Source organism: Clavelina lepadiformis, chromosome 5 (assembly GCF_947623445.1).
Source record: "Clavelina lepadiformis chromosome 5, kaClaLepa1.1, whole genome shotgun sequence".
NCBI lineage: Eukaryota > Metazoa > Chordata > Ascidiacea > Aplousobranchia > Clavelinidae > Clavelina > Clavelina lepadiformis.
Window position 1 is genome coordinate 8,748,049 of NC_135244.1, and position 15,895 is coordinate 8,763,943.

Here is a 15,895-nt window from a genome sequence, read left to right on the forward strand (position 1 = left end):
TTAGATGAAATCATCAAATTATGACACCTCAATGGAATAGGTCACTTCATAAAACGTTTGAGTGCAAGTGGTGCAAGTGCTATCCAAAACGAAAAGAATAAAATCATAAAATGAAATATATGTTTCCAGCCGCAGTGCAATCTCCAAATTTTCTAGTTACTGTAGACCGCTATTTAATGATTAATATTCAAACAACGTAAATTTTGAATATATTTGGTCGAGCACCATCGCTTTTCAAGGCTGAGGCCCAAGTTATGCCTTATTTTATCAACATTTAAAAAGAAATTAAAATTAATTTGTCAATTCCTATTTATTTAATTAAACTTCAGCTCACTCTTCACTTTAGTATACTGTAATTCTTAACTCTATCTCAAATTAGGCATAACTTACATGTGTCTAAAGCGGTAAACTTGAAGCTATCAGCTGCCACATTTAAAGTGACATATCTTTCAAAAAACGAGTCTGAGAGCTGATTCAACAAATTTTATTAGGGAAACAACACGTCACAATATACAGATCTCGGGAATAAACTGAAGGTATTAAGCTATTTTTATTCGCAATATTGTCTGACAATAACAAAATCAAAAGAGAAATAGTAAAGAATAACTGAAAAGGGTTCGACTTCGCGTATAGGTTGGAAAAAAAGATGAAAAATAACAACGGGAGCACAAATAACTGGCAAATTAGAATAGCAAAAACGCACGACTCTTGCGACATGCTCACCATATAGCGTTAATAAAACGTAACGCGGTTATTTTTTCACAAATAAACATAATGCAACAAAATAAATTAATAAACGTTTACTAAATGAAAGATAATTACAACTGGAAGTAGACAATCATTTTTGTCAAGATAAAAGATCATAGAGATTTCAACGATAGTATCAGTGTATAATAGCAACAATACAAGTACCTCTTAAATCTTTAGATTGACTTTTAATGTGGAACTTAAGACAACATCCAATACCATTATAACTTTGTAGTCGCTGACAGAATGGCAAAGTTTATAAATTTTTTTGCTCAATTTATCACCAACGTTGTGCCCAAAAACCACCCCGGTTCTCATAGGAAGCACTCCGCTTCTTTACGTGCTCCTGGATCCACATACTGCATCACTGGTTAAAGTATGGGGGTTCATGGAAGATCTTCTCTAGTGAAAATTAAATATACGTCACACTCAAAAGTGGGTTTAGTTTCGTGACCCCCGACGAACGATCGCCGTGAGCGAGAATCTCTTGCACAGTGACGAAGCTGTCTAGCAACATGCGTTTATGCTTTTGTTTGCTCATTTTCTTGTGACTCAGTTCAACGATTTCGCCGTCAGCCGGCGTGTTTTCGTTAAGCACCTCCAGACGGCAGCGTTGCATAAAGTCCCGACGGCGCCTTTTCTCTCTGGCGTGCCTCAAGTGGCGTTTACGTTCATCACGAGACCAATGGCGTCCCAATTTAAGTTCGGTGATGTCATCGTCAGTTGTCATGCAGCGTTCGGCTAGCAACCGCTTTTCCCGGTTACGAAGAACCTTTTCCCTTACCGGACGCTTGGTGATGTACCGGGTACCGTCTTTACTAACACGAACCTTCCATTCCATTTGAACGTCTCCATTTGAGCTACCGTCTCCGGTACCGCTTGTGTTCTCTTCCTTGTCTTGAACGGTCGATTCATAATTATTCTGAGTCCGTCTTCCAGCAAGTTTGGCTTGGGTCTTTCTTGAACCGGTTGAAGCCCTACGAGCATGGGAGTTGTATGCTGCCACCGGACTGCCCTCTCGTGGAAATGAAGTCCGACTGTTAGCAGCGATCACTGTTTCACTTTCAGAGCGATCTTTGCTACTCGAGTCGCCGATTGTACCGATGGAGTTCGATCGTCTTCTAGAAGGGGATTTACGATTAACAGAACGTCTCCCAAACAACTCAGTAGGGTTGGCTTTGACATGAACTTTGTGTAGTTCGGGATTCATGCTGTGGCGTCGTGTTTGGGCGACAGCGGCGGCGGCTTTGCACAGCTCTTTTGTGGAAGCAGTTAGGGAATGTGACATGAAACCAGTAGCTTCATAAGGGGGGTGCAGGATTCGGGGTAGGGGTACAGGTTTGATAGACTCGTTGTGAACTGACGTAAACATGGAACTGCTGAACTCCAAACCCGCGTCCTCGAAACCTTCAGATTCGCTGCCTTCGTTATGCGTAAGATAGCAAGCGGGTCCTTCCCCGTCGCTATTTGCATCACTGCTCACGTAATACGTCATGGTGACGCTGGAAGGATTCCAATCACTTTTGGCGTTTGATGGTAATATGAACTCATTCTGGGATTGCTTCTGACCAGGTGAGAGGGGCGGAGTCATGAGTTCGTTGCCAAGTCGAGGAGCACTGGCCGTGCTTGAGCTTCTAAAACTCTCTCCAGTGCTGTAGGCAGAGGAGGTGTTGTCCGTGGTGATGCTGGGACTCCTGGAGGCAGAAATTGCAGCCATGACAATGTTCATGTCTCCAACATCACCCTGATTCATAGCGGGATGAAGATTACGGAGGTCACCGCTGGTTTGTAACTGCCGGATTTTATCCTCATAGTCCTGTCGGGCAATCTTCACCCAAGGACTAACAATGTCATCTTCTTTTTCAAAAGATTCGAATCTGGTTATCGCGGAGGGTTTCAACGCATCTTCTAATTCTAAGTTTTCGATCGCCTCATTTAGTCGATAAAGTTCGGTGTTGCGCGCGTTGGTATCGGTTCTCTCGATCGAATCTCCCGAACACTCGGCGCTTGAGCTTCGCTGTGCCGGTGACGCACGTTTCTTGCATTGACGATAATCCTGAAATGAACAAACAAACACAGTTTACGTACAAGTTGGTAAGCAAGCGTGATTCAGATTACCTATAGTATCAAACTCGGTACACAGGATTAAGCGGCTATGATCGGGGGCAATCGACCAAGATTATGATTCATGAGAAATCTGGTTACACTTTTAGATAATCCAGTTATTGACAAAATCGTAGTAAACAAGTCGATACAACAACTAGTCAAGGTTTGCGGAAAATCTCACCTCGGGTTGAACATAGGTAAATTCTCTTGCCAAGGAGTGAGAGGCTGAACTCCCACGACTAGAGTCAGTGCAGAAACTTCTGCTGTCTGTTCTGGTAGTTTCGGTGATGTTATCCATGGTACTCTGTAAAAACAATTTCGTTTACATGTGTTCGTAGATGAGTTAAATAACGTCTCGATCATTTATAACTTCACGAACGTTATGGAAATCACGGTTTATCTTGATCTGTTACATCACTAGTTTCAAGAAATAAATCAGACTTGGCAACAAAATATTCGCGCAGCTCGACTATGACGTCATTAAGATGTAATCTACCGTGACCTTGGCTTGGATGTTAAACGCTGGAGTGGTCAAAGGACGCCCAAGAAACAAAACATTGAACCGTTACAAGGGTAAGTAAACACGGGCGTTTCATATAAGTCCTTGTTAGACGTTTGACTGACAGAAATTCGAACTCAAAGCCATGGGAACCTTTCTGTCAAACTATGGCGAGAATAGTTGGGCCTGAGCTGGGCGGCAGGTGAGTAAACGTGTCGAGAAGAGATTAGTGGCCAGAAGTGCGTTAGAGTTCGCTGCACATTTTAAACAGTTATTGTTCGACTGTTTAAAGAAAGATGAAAGTTTTATGACGTAATAAGCCGGATGCTCGAACAACTCTCTTTCGAAATCGTTCGTCAAGGGCCGCCTTTGTTTAGAGCTTTATGTAGACTGGGTAAAGTGTTTATATTATACCGTATCTACGGCGGAGTGATGGAAAGAGTGCCTACTAATTAACGTGGGAGGCATTTCGAGCGGCCGACGGAATTGTGATCCCGATATTACCCACTTTTAGGTGCAATGCGGAAACACGCAATACACAAAAATAGACATTACAAAACGGAGGGGTAAAACGTCTCAATAGGCCGTCAAAATTTCCCCACAAACAAAAAAGAAAAGCGCAAGGCTCTCATTTTTGAAATATATACACACTCAGCGTTGTGAAAAAGTTCCAAACAAAACGACATTCGGAAACATACTTGTGTCGTGCTGTCGATGGTTCGGCCGATCCCGCTGTCTTTCTCAGTTTGGCTGCCACTGCTGGTGGAAATATTGGAAAGTCCGCTCTCTGTTGTTCCGTTCTTATCGCATTTCATCTGTAAAAGATAAAAATTGTTAAAACCCTGTCAGTTTCCGAGATGCGGCTCAAGAAAATTTCTAGGAAAACATCAGTTTTTAAAACAAATGTTGTGGAATATTTGAACGATAAAATTATTGATGACTTTTGACTAGGTTATTCATTGCAACTCAAATTTCTATTACAAAATACAAATTTTTGCACCAGTTGAACGCGTGTTATTAACGGCTATAGTTGATATACACCAAGGTACCAAGTCACATAATTGTTTATGCAATTTTCTCGCGATAGCATTCGCCATACTTTGACCAAGTCAAGAAGGAGTACAAGGCGAATTAAGATTCTTTTGAAATGTAATTTAAAGTTTATCATAATCTTGAAAGTGGGATTAAGCAGAGATGACAAACCACCGTACGAAATATCTCGGCAAAAACAGTCTTAATTTTCGGTCAAATCTAATTTCGTTTTGACCGGATTAACGCCGTGAGACAGCGTTAATATATGCAAGTATGCGTTACAAGGCGCCGAAGTTTAATCGTAAAAAGCAAGACAAGTTTGTCTATGAATCGTGTCTTGTAACCCGGCAACCGTGGTCAAAAGCATCTTGCTGTCATCGAATACGTTTATTGACTATAACAAGGCCGTGCGTCTTTGATCAGTAGATTGGATATCTGATTTATTTAGGATTTCACCGACTTATATGCCTATCAATAATGAGCCCATCGCCTAATTAAAGAGCGGCCTTGAACGCGCGAAAGGCGCTTCATGTAAATAGTAAACAAAAACGACACTGTCTTAGTCTAAGTTTTGTGACGCCAAAGAAACTTAAGTAAGAAAACAGGCCACACATGATTAGCGCTCGCTTAGACAACACCTTATGCTTATCAGAAATTCATACATACACACTCGCGCATGTGAACGTTTGTATGTAAACGAGCCTGTATTATAACAAAAATAAATTGAATCAGACGCCGTGCGGTTCGAATCTTATGCATTGTAAACAAAAACAAGACGGATTGGATGAAAATATGTTTATCCACGTCCGTGTGTGAGCCTAGAAAACCCAACAACACAGCCATGCCTACCTTCTGAGATGCCATCTTGCCAAAGTCAACACATTCGTCGCGGTTGCGGTAACCGAGCAACCGCGAACGTGATTCGTCGGACGTCGTAATCCTGTTTTCGTCATGCGAATAGTTAGTGACATCACGAAGAACGTCATCGCCTTCAAGACTTTCGTTAAAAGTCACGTGATCATCCCCAGCCCAAGTTTCTTCGTTCTGCAAGTGAAAAGAATGATTTTTGCAACAAAACTTTAATTTTGATTTAGAACTAAATAATTATTAGTTATAAAATCATCTGGCGATGTGTCATGTGATGGCCAAGATCTTATAGCTGTTGAATTTGATTTGGCATAATGTGCATGTGTTCCCAGACTGAACTTGTTCCGAAATTTTATTCCGACGTTTATCCCAATTCCACTACGACATACTGTACAGCGGTAGCCGAATGGTCTCGTTTTTCAAGCCTGTTTGCATGCAAATTATTCCGTTTGATGCTACAACGCCTTCTGGTTCAATGACATAATAGCAAAAACCTTCAGATTTCAGCTAACCTTTGGTAAACACGTCTAATGCCGCAACGATCACATAACTTTGACTAATGTTGAAAAAAATTAGATGAATATTCATTCAAATGGTGAAAGAATGATCGTCAATGGAAACACCCTGAACCGTTCCAATCGCACGTCATCAGTTAGACTGCGCATGTGTGTTTTGAAAAACACCCCGACGTAGTACAAACCGGAGGATATTTTGAACTGTCATCGCAGGCAGTTTGGCGACGCCGGTAGCTCTGAAGAGGTAGGATATGTTGACTATCTTGTCAAAATCTTTCCATCAAAACCCAATGAATACGTTCAGGCCGTGTATTTTGCGCTGGTGACGCAATAAGTTACACGACACGTTTAAAGGGGCCCCAGAGTAAACATGGTTTAGTTATGTGTATATCGCCGAAAAGGAATATATTATTTGCAGTTGGCTACAACGTTCTCTGTTCTCTTTTGGACCAAGTGTGGACGCCGTGAATGAAAAAAACAGCTGTTTTACCGTTACTTGTTAGCGCGGCACACTACAAAAACGATCCTATACGTCTAAATCTGCAGCAATTTCCTATGTCACTTAACGGCCCTTGACAGTATTTGTGTTTTCGAACTCAATCTGTGCGTCCAACTTAATTGCTTTGTTTATGTTTAGACAGAAAGTGTCCTCTTCGCTTCCAAAGTTTACACAGTGGCACGTTTATTGGATTCGCTTTTCCTGGACTGACTTGTTATTTTAACAGTTTTGAATAAGGAGGTTGGCTTACGCATCCCGTTGAACGTTCGATTGTTGCTACAACAAGCTCCCATTCCGTTTTCCCACTTTTTTGCGTTAGTCATCGAAGCTTAATACTTTAATGGGCGGTAGAGCCCACGGGGGGTAGGTATATCAACCAGCAGATTCCACAGGGGGCTTGCGACGAAATTTTAACCAGCTCAGAAGTGCTAACGAGATAAACGAACACCAACACAGCGACGTCCCCGAGGAGAAAAGAAAAAGAAACGTCTTAATCCGTGTTCCATCGCCTTTAGTCCCGCGAGTAAAAGCAAGCAAATCCAGATGTTGCGAATTTTGCAAAGTCTTACATCACAGCAATCGACTGGTTTACAATATAAACTCTTACGCGACCCTATCATCGATCGATTGACATAATCGGCTTTCAAATAATGTAAAAATAAACTAAGCCGGCCCCAAATTTGACACTGTTTTTGGACCTTTTCATCATATAAGCAGCTTGCAGAAATCAAATCAAACATTAGACTTCAAAAATAGCTTTGATGCAAATCCTCTTCCATAATTCTATCAACCCGAAATATTTGTTTCTTACCAGAAGATGTGGATGTCCGATGATAAATGAGATGGAAGAAGTGTCCTTAAGGAGGATCCGGGAAGCTTCATTCATGCAGTTGACTGGAGATCCGTTTATCTGGAGAAAAAAAGGATCTTCTTGCTAATATTATTTCTTTTTCATTTCGAACGATAAAGATTATACAGGGCGTGAATCCTATATACAGGTGGATACAATTCAAACCATTTAATATTAATTAGAACTATCTGCTTTCTTAATGATAGGTATTACTTGGAGACCGTGCAGCGTAACTACACGACAAGCTATGTGAGGCGACAAGGTTCACAACCGTCGGTCTGGTAAATATCAACATTTCACTGAAAGTTGATTAAACAATAAGATAAACCACTAAAGCGAATTCGGAGGACAAAAACGTGAGGCTGCTAAACAAAGCATCGCGAACAACATTGACAAACCTACAAAGTACTTTCCGGATTAAATCCGATGGCTGCTAAAAATTTAAATTAGTTTTAAAACTTTCTGGGTTTGGTTTTTGCCAATTTTTAAGGTTTGTTGCAAAAAGTAAAGCAGATAAAGACGGTGTGAATCATGGACCTACAACCTATTTCTGCTAAATGCAGTTAACAGCAATGCGCCCAAACAAATCCAGTAATGGCATCGACATCATAATCAGCACCTAACCACAAAGTTACTACGTCATAATTCCATAAAATACAGCATGTTGCTTCCAAAGCGAGTTGATGCCTTTTGGCGATATCTTTTGCCAGTACCCAAAATAAATAGATTCTTAATACGCTATTGGTTTAGATAAACTTAAATGAACAAGATAAAAGAGACGATTACTTCACAGCAATGTGACGCCACGTCCAGCATTAAACGAAAACATGACCTGAACTTTACGAAGTTCAATAATATTTATTGGAAACGGATAGAGTCATTCCTAGATTACTACGTCCAGCCGCGGATTCAACACTGAACTACAGTACAAAGCAGATTAACTGGTGGTTTCACAAAGGCGGAAACGAAATCGTGCAAAAGTGGTTTAGAATGCCATCAGACCAATACACCAAAAGTTTATACGGGATCAAAAAGAAACGCTCAAGAAAAAGGTTTCTAGGCGGCAATTTGTCTTAACTCTCAGATTCGTACTATTGCTAATAACGTCAGGCCTAAATTTAGAAAGAAAACAACAACGTAATGTTGAAACGAATTACACGCAACAAAAGGGAAAACGCGCCGCTATTCGATTCACAAGCAATGGTTTGTGTTGGCTGCACCCTATTAGTCATCAGCTGCTGATATCTAGCAATGAATTATCAGCTCAAAAACATGTGAGCTTTTCATCAACCTCAGTGAAATGGCCAAAATCAAACGAATGCGAGCTACCGAGTGTACGATCGATTGCTTAACTGAGTGATGGGCGATTATGGAAGTCCGTTTCGCATCTGACGGGAGGCAGTAGTCAGTGTACGTTTGATCTTGTTGTTAAAACAAGACGGCCTAATCCAGGCGACAGTCGTTACCTTCAAAACCTTTTACAGATTTTTATGTGACATCACGAATGATCGCAGATACGACGATTTAGTGGTCAGTGTGTGTGTGCAAGCCGATGGACAATGAAGGCAGCTTAAAGCTGGTTTTAACTTTTAACTCGTTTTTATGCTCGGGCTGTAATTCTGTCGCCTGAAATCCGATTGTTGCGAGGTTTACGTAAAACTTTCCGACGCAGCAAGCGTGTAACCAAAAGCAATGACTGACGTCTAGAAGCAGTGCTGTTTATATAACATGTACTTATTGTACTATGAGCAACTAATTATGCCAACGCATGCTACTACCAAGCCAGGCATGTCGTCGTTTATTACATAAACATAATGCTGGTGTCCGGGGCATGTTACCCCTGTTCGTTTCTTTGCTTTTTATAGTTTGCCATTTAAACGTGTTTAAGCAATTTATATGGCTTATGTTCAATGCCGACTCTATGTATTTTGAAACAAAATTACAGAAAAGTATTTGGGAGTGTCCCCATTATAAAATTTTGCGCCTGGTACTTTTAATGTGGGTGTCAAAATGTGAATATTTCTTAACGGTATAAGGAAAGCGGATATCACGAAAAATAAAATTATCTCTCGCGCATGATAAATCAATTATATGGATAGTATTTCAATTTCAAGCTGCTCGTTATATACCTTCACTATTTGGTCTCCTTCACGGATCTTCTGACATCTGGCCGCAACGGAGTCCGGAGCGACCTGTTGACGAAAATGATGATGACGTTAACACTCGAGATACAAGTACTTACATCGCTTACGTAATTAATTGTGAAAATCACACACAGCAGTTTGGCGATTCGTTAGGTAAGATTTATGCTAGTTTAGCAAAGTCTGCCGTGTGGCAGGTGAAGCAACCAATAACAATGTTATCGCTTCCAAGCGAAGATAGCCGACGATCAACGTTGATTATCGCCGTTAACACTATGAAGATTATTTTTGCTCTGTGTGTGTTCCTTTGACCTGAACACAAACGTCAAAGCGGAAATTTTCCGGTTTGCTTTTACAAGCACGGTTAAAACCTGCATCAAATCCTGGTCTAAAAAGGGTTAATGCCCGATTCGAATTCGTACATGTGCATTCTTGTATTGTAAACTGACGCCAGACAAAGCAGTGCGAAACTATAGCTATTCCGATCGGTGATTTAAAATCTGTTCACAATTCGATATTTGATATGTTTACTCGACGCTACGTGACGCTAAATGACGAGTTAATTGCCTATGCCAGGAATCTATCAAGACAAAGCCAGACATATTCGTATACTAATTGTTTCTACCCGTAGAGCCCCAACTTTCGTTTTCTCACATGTAAGACAACGATGATCGCTTTTAAAGGGATCCATAATAGCGTGTGTACTTGTTGGATTCTATTTATCAAGTGAGGCGCTGGAATATTTTGCAAAACGAGCGTAACGCAAACTATGTGAAAACAAAGCAAGCACTCGCGACCGGACATTCTGCGAATTTTAATTTTTCTCAACTCGAGCATTACCACGCTGCCAGCCTAGCATAACGTAGTTAAACAATCGAATCGTTTTACCAGTTTACTCATAAAACCTGACATAATTGAAACCGCCGATATGTTTGTGGTAACGTCAAATTATCCGTCAAGGTGTTTTGCTTTCAAATCGTGGGATCAGAGAAGCATTTTGCTACGAATATATAGATTGTTTCAACGCTCAAACGCTTATGGACTTGCATGGTTTCCATTGGAAGGATAAAGCTCTGCGTAAACTACAAACACAATTATGATATAGCGCCGAAAAATTTTCTCAGCCATTTCGTTCAAATCCATCGCATTAGAAGAAAGCGGAATTGTTATTGCAACGACTTTCATGCTTATTTTTACAATTTGTTTCTCTACATGTGGACAATTTTTGAAAAAACTGTTTGCCATTTGCTAGTTACGCCGAGTTGTTGCTGTCAAGAGAAAAATGACGTAATATTGTGAAAATCAAACAAGTTTGATTGACGTGATTGGCACCTATTCATATCGTTTTGGAATAATATTTTTCTACTACGAGCCATGGCAAATATACACCCTTATTAGAAAAACAACTACGAAAAAACGTCATCTTGGTCGTAATCGATGTAAGAAAAGCTCGGCAAAACATATCAAATAAACGCCACGAGTATAGTTTACGGGCAAAATGCTTATGTTATACGCCTTGGGTTTTGGAGCGAGCTTCGTGCGTTGCTGAAAGAAGGGTGAAAACATGGGGCTTTACTCGTGTTGTTATTTACATAATCGGTTATCATCGATCGTTTACGTAGAATTATGAGAACGCAGTCTGGGTGTGTATGCGTGTTGCTTTTAATGTAACATACCACCAAGGTCGCTGCCTGTATTAAGATGTGCACTTCTGAAGTACTGGGCGCTGGTGCAGAAAGTGACTTATGCCTTTTATGGACATGACATGAGATGTCTAATATTGAACACGGTTCGCACACGAAAAGGCAAACGATCGAAAAACTTGTGCCCTTTTATAAAGTGATATAAAGTTGCTACCATACTTATTGAAAAATGCAATTATACGTTATGATTGAAGGGCAATATACGTACACCCACGTATTAATATGATAGGTAAATATAATTGGGTTGCGCGACCGGTAGCCACATACAGGATGAGCATGGTATTTGCCTGGTGGCCAATTGAGTAAATTTTACCAAAAGGATGTCAGTCTAATATCCGTTTTTAGACCTGCTTTTTCGGAAGACGACCAAAAAAACGGGGATAATTTTAATGCTTCAGCGGTAGGGCTTTGACGCCAGTCGTTTCGGTCTGTATCAAGTGCTGAAAGAAGCCGGGCTTCGAACAAAAAGTCGGGCTGAGTGATAGGCTAATATTCGAAATTGACTTAAACCGTCATTGTTCAAGTCGACCTAGAGTCAGTCAGTCGCAAACGCATGGGACACGAAGTAAACGTGCAAGAAATTGGACTATTATTGGGCATACTTTTTGTGTGAAAGATGGTGGCAATAAAGCGATACCATTTACAGACATGACGAAGCTGGACGCTGAACGCTAAACACACTTTGCTTCTTTCAAACAGTCGAGGTCGCTCAATCACGGTTAAGCTGACGTTAATTCGAACCGCACAATATACTCTTAGAGATTTGAATGATGTATCGCAAGCCCAACACAAAATCATACGCGGCCGGAGTGAAAATACACAGTTTAAAATTGATACCATTCACGCCGGTTTTTGGCTGTGACCAGCCGAGATCTCTATCTACGGCAATGCAGTGGCGATTTTCGCATGCGATGTTATGCTTTCCGCAATATCTCATTGCAAATTAGCGTATCCAATTGCACCGACTTTTGTGTCGGGTCAAGTAGCTACGACTGCTGCGACGCAGTCTTGTCTTAGTCGATGCTCGATGAAGCAGTTAAATGACAATCTGGTGAACTACTGTCGCGCTGAATGCCGCACGAATCGACGGAAATTGAGCATGGGTAACTCAAAATGACTTCTGCTTTTTGTTAACGACGGTTATTACGCCATCTGTCGCGCCGAAGTATTTTAATATCGACATTTCAAAGGGAAACCGCCATCATCAGAACAAATACCTGCCGGAAATGGACAGACCACACGCTTTTCGTCCCTTGCTCATCAGCAAGCTGTACTGGCACCCACCACCCTTTTGTTGTACTTCACGGTGAATTTAAGAGCAACTGTTTTGATTTGTCATCACATTAAACACGTTTATGTAAATAACGCGGTCTCGGTTTCCTTCGACACAACGCTTAACACAAAAGGAATTATTAAACTGTGATGGCGTTACATTGTCGCAACAAGTAATGAAGTCGCACAAATTAGCTGCAGTTATCAAAATACCCTCTTTTTTCTTTTTTAGAATCCACCGAGCTTCTCAGATTACGCAAAATCTGTCTCAATACGCAGATACACAACGACGTAATGCACCGCTGAACTCTTCTGTTAGCGAGCAGGAAAGGCCGATTAGCGGTTGTTTTCACACAAACCTTCGTTTTACTGGGAATACATATACATACACAGAGGTCATGTTGCCCGCATGTGAAATTAAATACAGACCTCTAGTTCAAGCCCGATCATTGAAGAGCATTCGGACGACTGATCCAAAAAATTTTTCAGATACGAGTCTAATTATGACGTAAGTACCTACGAGGGTTCGTGAACAAGTTTTGGCTTAACGTCATACACGCAGCAAAATTTGGGGTTGTAATGGTGAGGATCAAAAGTTTTAGGAGAAAATCGGTCCATGTTAAGGGGGTTATACTATGTCACTTAGCTGAAGAGCATTTCCGAAAGCTCGGCATTTTCTCAAGCAATTAGGGTATCGGATGAGCGTCGTGTACGTCACGGTGGTTGCACTTTGACATTTTTTCGCAAGTGATTTTGACACAGTTAGCGGTTTGGCGAGAGTTAGTGACATAAAGGAACGAACAAACAACGGGGAAGGTGCACCCCGTACAAAGCATGCAAAGCTATAGATTTTTCACCATACCTCGCTCACAAGCACTTTGACACGACCGCTGAATGCGTCCCTGTGGTCGCATAACATGATGCCCAGTTTGTCCTGGTTGATGGGTCTCTTCAAGACGACTTCCTAGAAAACATATGATGGCCCGTTTTATAATTTAGCAGAATACAATTAGAGACGCGCTTGTATGGTAAATAGACATTTATAATCAAACTTTGAAATATAGGTGTAAACAAGCCCTAAATTCGGCGATAAACGTGGGCCATAGCACCCCCGCTGTGTGTCGAGCAACAAACCATCGGCCGGTTTAGGCTTAGTCATACAAACACAGAGTCTGGTGTCGAATGTTTGGGAACGTTTAAGACAAAGCCTGTCAAGCGATTCTTTTAATGATTGGTGTAGTTGGCCTTCAAGGCGTTTCTACTGCAAATACAAGTTGTTGTATTTGACGCAAATTCATAATGACCACCACTTCATCATGTTGAAAGCGATGATGGGCATGACAAGCGTTGGTAGAATAGCAAGTCGGATCGTGGCTATCTAGGTGGTCTGGAATTATTGCCGGCCGCTGCGTTGTGGATAAATCTAGTGATAAACTGGCCAATTGCGCTTGATACCGAAGTAAACCGGTATTTTGTGGAGTTGCAAGGGTAAGTGTTTAAACGCGATCTCCCACCCGTTATGTTATTATTTAGGCGAAGGCGAGCACGCGTACTTCTTATCGTTCCTAACATCAAAACAGGGTTTGACAAAATTGAAAAATTTCGGCGCCGTACTGATTATCACATTCGCTCGCAGAATTTGTGGCATTTGCGGCCAAGATTAGACCAAGGCAAAGCCGCTGCACAGAGGTGCGAGTCCTGTCGACTTTGGTCGGTAACATACATTTTGCGATTCGTGAGTTCCGTGCAAAACATGCTTCTGCGAGCGGTACAGATGTGAATACTCGTCTCAGTTATGGATTTCGAGTATTTGTCTCTAGCGATTGGAGTTGTTGTACGTGCCAATCTAAGTATTAAAAGGGCCGGTAATGAAAAATGCGAGACCCACATATCTTGGTGATTAGTTATTCGCTTGTCAACCAATTGTTAAATATGAGTGACAACCATTTGTGCTGAGAAGCATATCCAGGTGTTTAGAGTTCTGAATCTTTACGTCCAGCACCCTAGGCCGACATGAAACGGAATTTTATTACGTAATCGTCTCAAATATTTTCCATCTAGGAAGTGCCAATGCATGCTGTCATCATGATGCGTTAGTCTATTTTGGCGACCTTGCAAGCAAGTCAACGGGTTAAACGCGTTTTGCTAAGGTTAAATGCAAGGTCGAAATGAAGCCCGGCTTGTTATACTTCGGCGTGGGTTGAGCCAGTCATTATCAAAACAGCAGAGGCGCCTGAATTTGTATGGGAAAAAAGCCGGTGAAAGCTACTGCCGATAGACAGGCATGCCTTGATCGAATGGAATCATATCCACTTACATTGCGCTTATGATATGAGAAAATTACTTAATTCCTTTCAAAGGGCAAATATGGTATAGGGACTACCCGCAAATCGCATTGTCTACAAAAGTGTGAACAATAGCTCGAAGAGTTTCTGTGAAACCAGTCTCGATTGTGAATCGGTGCAAGCTAAAAACAAGAATATAATACTCTGTGAATATCCTTCCCGTGCGCTGACCGGCATTTTAGCGTGTTATCAGTCGACCTTCCTCAATTACAAACTGTTTCGACGCTGTTTCTATCACACTCGCCCGCCCTATAGCTTGTAAGGTTACCACATCAATGCGAAAGAAATTATCGGCAACCCTTTGAGAAACTCGAAACGAATGAAATCGGTTTTCTTTGAGACTGTATGCTGGCGCCAGTTTTGCCATGTTATTAAAATGAGATCTTATTTTGCCCTGCACTAAACCTGCTTTCAGTGTTCGCTTAGCATCCAGTCGATGACGACTTACAAAAAAATTAACCGCAACTCTTTTTGAAGTGGTTATTTTTGCTAGCCACAACTAAATTTGAATTTTATCTGGGGATTGATCAGCAGTTTTCTCATCAAGATTGCCGTCCAATGCTTTAAAGTTTAGACTATTATCTCCATCTGACAAAGTTGCGAGTGACGTAGTTATAACCCTTACGTACAAAGTCGCGCTATTAGGATCACAACATACGTTGATCGAAACTAAAAACGTTTTTCCAGTATACCGACGCCACGCGAGCGTCGAACATTAACGAACCAACATCAAACGCCATCAATAATGCATAACAACGCAATAAAAAGTTGTCACGCAATCATTTACTACGTTATAGGTTACCTCGTAATCAATGCCGAATACGTCATCCTCGTCTTCGGTGGGAAATGATTCGCCACCCGATTCTAAGTTGGTGACGTCATTGAAATCACCATTCGTGTTTAGGTTTTTGTAATGCATTAGTTCCCTGCAGGAGAAGCAGGAGAAAACAATTACACTTCGAGAACATGCTATCATTAATGGTATCATTGAAACCAAAGCCAAACCTCATAATGAGGCTCCACGCTGGGCTTGAGTATCTTCTGCAGTTTTCCATGAGAAAGCGGCAAAAACAGACGTGAGATCCGTTCACTGGCGTCTGCGTGGATGCTGTGGTTGGCCCCGGAGCATTCTTTGCTGCTGTCGGTGATATTGGATTCTCAGAAGACTTTTTATTGTTTGTTCGTCGGAGGACGACTGTGATGGGCTCAGGGGCATTTTTAAAAGCCTCCGCCGCAACTGCGTGAGAAGCTCCGGAGAGATCTTGTCCGTTAACCTGTAAAACAACAAGAAAGCGTGATTAGATGCAATTAGTATTGTC

General features: G+C 41.4%; 1 protein-coding gene across 4 annotated transcripts in view; it reads right to left on the minus strand.

Annotated features, from left to right (window-relative positions):
• Positions 1 to 469: 469 nt before the first annotated feature.
• LOC143458921 (E3 ubiquitin-protein ligase PDZRN3-like) overlaps positions 470 to 15,895 on the minus strand; it is a 41,562-nt gene continuing 26,136 nt past the window's right edge. For all 4 annotated transcript variants that reach the window (XM_076955830.1, XM_076955831.1, XM_076955832.1 and 1 more), the window contains exons 2-10: positions 15,582 to 15,850; positions 15,379 to 15,502; positions 13,094 to 13,195; positions 9,245 to 9,307; positions 7,077 to 7,175; positions 5,234 to 5,428; positions 4,051 to 4,167; positions 3,035 to 3,157; positions 470 to 2,803 (exon numbers count right to left, since the gene is read on the minus strand). In XM_076955830.1, coding sequence (XP_076811945.1) covers positions 1,160 to 2,803; positions 3,035 to 3,157; positions 4,051 to 4,167; positions 5,234 to 5,428; positions 7,077 to 7,175; positions 9,245 to 9,307; positions 13,094 to 13,195; positions 15,379 to 15,502; positions 15,582 to 15,850 — 2,736 coding nt within the window. In that variant the 3' untranslated portion in view covers positions 470 to 1,159. The remainder of the gene's footprint in view (positions 2,804 to 3,034; positions 3,158 to 4,050; positions 4,168 to 5,233; positions 5,429 to 7,076; positions 7,176 to 9,244; positions 9,308 to 13,093; positions 13,196 to 15,378; positions 15,503 to 15,581; positions 15,851 to 15,895) is intronic.